This window comes from Ananas comosus, unplaced genomic scaffold, assembly GCF_001540865.1.
Source record: "Ananas comosus cultivar F153 unplaced genomic scaffold, ASM154086v1, whole genome shotgun sequence".
Classification (NCBI taxonomy): domain Eukaryota; kingdom Viridiplantae; phylum Streptophyta; class Magnoliopsida; order Poales; family Bromeliaceae; genus Ananas; species Ananas comosus.
Genome location: NW_017893548.1, coordinates 45636 through 50084, shown reverse-complemented (window position 1 = coordinate 50084; position 4449 = coordinate 45636). Strand labels below are relative to the sequence as shown.

The 4449-nt window shown below is 33.9% G+C and overlaps 1 protein-coding gene across 1 annotated transcript in view; it reads left to right on the top strand.

The window, feature by feature from the left end:
- Positions 1-543: 543 nt before the first annotated feature.
- The window catches only part of LOC109706285 (cytochrome P450 709B1-like), a 5792-nt gene continuing 1886 nt past the window's right edge, over positions 544-4449 (top strand). Inside the window, exons 1-4 of the mRNA XM_020227060.1 lie at positions 544-903; positions 3020-3243; positions 3368-3618; positions 3955-3961. Coding sequence (XP_020082649.1) covers positions 621-903; positions 3020-3243; positions 3368-3618; positions 3955-3961 — 765 coding nt within the window. The 5' untranslated portion in view covers positions 544-620. The remainder of the gene's footprint in view (positions 904-3019; positions 3244-3367; positions 3619-3954; positions 3962-4449) is intronic.

Below are 4449 nucleotides of genomic sequence, written 5' to 3'. Positions count from 1 at the left end.
ATTCCAGCCTATATATATATATATATATATATATATATATATATATAATACAAAATAAATCCGGGATTCAAATATAACATCAAATTTTTATATACATATTATATATAATACAAAATAAATTCGAGTTCAGGTCGGATTCGGGTCGGATACAGTTAAAATCCATATCCGAATCCATATCTGTCGGGTTTTTATTTTTGATATTCATATCCGAATTCATATTCATTTAGCATCGAATATATCCGTTTCATTCTGATTTGAGTTCGAATAAAATTTCGAATATTCATACCCGTTGATATCCCTGCACATGCCATATACGTACCCCACCACACACATAAATGTTCAAACAAACCTCTTTGTTTATCCCCATCGATCACTATCCCCCTCAGATTTTTCTTTAGCTTGCATCACCCATGATCTCATTTCCAAGCAAAAGGAAAGCAAACAGGACAAATCAATCAGTCAATTACTCAATCAATTAAAACACAAGCATCTATGTTCCCCATTGTAATATAAATACCCCACATATATAAACACCACTACACCATCTCTAACCCAAGTTGATCATACACACAACACTTCTTTGGTGAGCAACACCAGAAAAAAGAGAAAAAAAGGAAAAAATGGATACAACTTATGTTGTTGGGTTGATATTGGGATCTATTTTTGTGGTGCTTATTCCGAGGATCTGGAGCGTATTGGCATCTGTGCTGTGGAGGCCGTACGTAATAAGTAAAAAGTTTAGGGAGCAAGGGATCGAGGGGCCCGAGTACAAGTTATGGGTAGGATCAACTGAGGAGATCAAGAGAATGAAAAGAGAAGCTCAGGGGATTGTGTTGGACATACACTCACATGATTTCACCACAAGGATTTTGCCTCACTATCCCAAATGGATTTCGCAATATGGTATGTTCTAATTACTACTTAATTTCATCTCTGATCTTTTAGATTTCTTATTTGTTTTTTTTATTATTATTAATTATATATTGCATGCGAATCGAAAAATTTTGAGTCCTCCCAACTAGAACTCAAATTCTAACCAAGTGTTTTTGGGTAAAAAAGATAAGATAAGATAATGCATTAAAGATTTTGGTTTAGTGTACAAACAATTTTAATTCTTCTTCTTCTTCTTCTTCTTCTTCTTCTTCTTTTCTTTTCTTTTCTTTCTTTTTTTTTTCTCTTGTGGTGGTGGAGGGGGCATTAATTACTAGAACATGCTTTTCTAAATAATGGCCAATTTTTTTTTGTTTATTATATAAGTATTTTCTTATTATTATTTTATTCTTTTGAAAGAACACCATCCACAATATATAAATTGGTAAGGCCAACTACTACATATTGTTTTGGGTACTCCTTAAAGAGATTTTTATATAAGTTATTAATTTGTTACCAAATTCCTATAATTATATAAATAAACTGAACAAAATATTTTATATTGTATATGCCAACACATCAATAATACCCATTCTGGAAAATTGAGTATTTAATAAGTTAATTTTTAGAGAATCAGTATAATTGTTCATTTGAGTGCCACTACAACAGAATTAGATTATAGGGACACATGTTTGGGACACTTTTATGTAAGTGTCATATTTATGTCAAAATTTTTAAAAAAAACCTACTAATGCCTAAATATAAAGTCTAATCCAACAAAAAATAAAAGGGTACTCTACTCAATCCTCCCCACCTATCCCATTCGGTCCGATTACAAATAGAAAAAAAAATAAAAGAAAAAGAAAAGAAAAATCGATTACCATTTCTCCTTCTCCTCTCACTCAATCGACTGAAATTCTAGATGAAGATTCCTTTTTCTAGTTTCCTCCGCCACCGCAGCTAACGAGGTAGAGTTCCGGTGGTTGCTAGATGCTTAAATAAATGTTGGTAAATTAGCAAAACTTTTTTAGATTATAGCGACACTCTTTAACTGTCACTATATAGCTAGCGACTCCACATATAGCAATACTTTTTAAAAGTGTCGGTAATTTAGCCAGCAACATTTTTTTTGACTTATATATACCGATATTTAAAAGTGTCGCTATAAATTATTTTTGTTGTAGTGTGCGTTTATTAATTGTACGTGGTTTGGTTATTGTGTGGATAATATTAACGTCAACAACAACAGAAAAGATGGTCGTACGAACGCACTAAGCAAAATTTGTCTCTTTGTGTGTTGTATTGGAGGTGTGAAAGATGATTCCCTTTTTCATATCTTAACTGTAACACTTTTATTTCTAATAAGTTATTGAAACCATCAATCTAGTAGAAACTGGTCCAGAATTTGTACATTTCTGCTCACGCGCGCCTATTATAGATATAGATCAGATGAACTATATTATGTTGACCGACTAAAAAGCTAATCTAATAAAAATTGGTTTAGAGTTAGCCTAATTAACATTTTGGCTCATGCGCGCTTATTATGGACATATATCAGATAAACTATATCATGTCGACGGACTAATTAAAAAGTCAATCTTGTAAAAACTGGTCTAGAACTACTCTTAATTAACATTTCTGCTCATGCGCGCCTATTATATATGGACATATATCAAATGAACTATATCATGTCGACGTCTAACTAAAAGATCAATCTAGTAAAGACTAGTCCAGAATTAGTCTTAACATTTCTGCTCATGCGCACGCATGATGGACATATCTCAGATGAACTATATGATCATGTCGACTGATGAACTAGTAAAAACTGGTCCACAATTAGTCTTAATATTTCTGCTCACGCGCGATCAGATGAACTAATATTTAACACTTTTATTTCTAATAAATTATCTCAAAAATAATTGCTCACGCACTTGCATATGGTGGGTATACATATATCAGGTGAACTATGTCACGTGGACTGACTAAAGGATAACAAAAATAGATGGCTATATATGTAATAAAATGGTGGATACAGTAATCGAACTCAAAATATGATAGGGAATTATAAGGATTGGTTCTAATAATTAAAACTTTAGCTATAAAAAAGTGATTTTTTTTTAAAAAAAATTATATGTTATGTTTCACACAGGAGGAACCTTCTTGTTTTGGTTTGGACCAAGACCAACTTTGGCAATCACCAACCCTGACATGGTGAAGCAAGTGCTCTCCAACAAGTTTGGGTTCTACGCCAAAAATGATCCCCACCCAAACATACAAGCTCTCTTGGGGAAGGGTTTGGTCCTTACAAATGGCCAAGATTGGGCTCGCCACAGGAGGGTGGTGAACCCTGCTTTCACCATGGACAAGCTCAAGGTACGTACTCAACAAAGTTTAAACTATGTGATATATATGGTGATTGTTATTGGGTAACTAATTATATATATATATATATATATATATATATATATATTGATGTTTTTGCATGGTATATATATAGATGATGACTACGAAAATGGCGCAAATAGCTCGATCCATGATGGAGGAGTGGGAGACGCAGATGATCCAAAATGAGAACAAGGAAGCAGAAGTAGATCTAAGCTTGCAGTTTCAGGAGTTGACTGCAGATGTGATCTCCCACACAGCTTTTGGAAGCAGCTATAAAGAAGGAAAAGAAGTCTTTCTTGCACAAAAAGACCTTCAGATTCTAGCCATGAACAACATTCTCAATGTCCAAATACCAGGGTTCAAGTAAGTGTATATATGTTAATTCCGCAAACCGATATCAGAAATATATATATATAGAATTGAGCTCCTATGCTTTTAAAAGTACCAATATATTAGTGCTTGTAGATTTTTAGCCATTGGATTAAGAGATATGCGGTTAGGATGATGTGGGCCCCATAGGGTTGAGTGAGTAGTTGGTTGAGTAGTATAATCTAATGGTTGAACATGATCCGAAGAGTAGATCTAACGGTAAAAAACTTACAAGCACCAAGTGCTTGGAGCTTTTACAAGCACCATAGCTGAACTCTATATAGCACCAATGACTTTGTGCTATTAAGTTTTCTACCTTTGGATTAAAAGAAGTGTGGTTAGGATGATGTGGGCCCTCTAGGGTTGAGTGGGTGGTTAGTTGAATAGTATAATCGAACGGTTAAAAATGATAAAAGAGGTAAATCTAACGGCAGAAAACTTGATAACACCAAATACCTCGTGTTATCGAAAGTATCCCAGCCGGACTCTATATATATATATAGAACTAGGCTGGAATATTATTAATAGTACCAATGACTTGGTACTATTAAGTTTTCTACCATTAATTGGATTAAAGGATGTGCGGTTAGGATGATGTGGGCCCCCTAGGGTTGAGTGGGTGGTTGGTTGAATAGTATAATCTAATGGTTGAAAATAATAAAAGAGATAAATCTAACGGTAGAAAACTTGGTAGCACCAAATGCTTTGTGCTATCGATAGTATCCCAGCCGGACTATATATATATATATATATATATATATATATATATATAGAGAGAGAGAGAGAGAGAGAGAGAGAGAGAGAGAGAGAGAGAGAGAGAGAGAG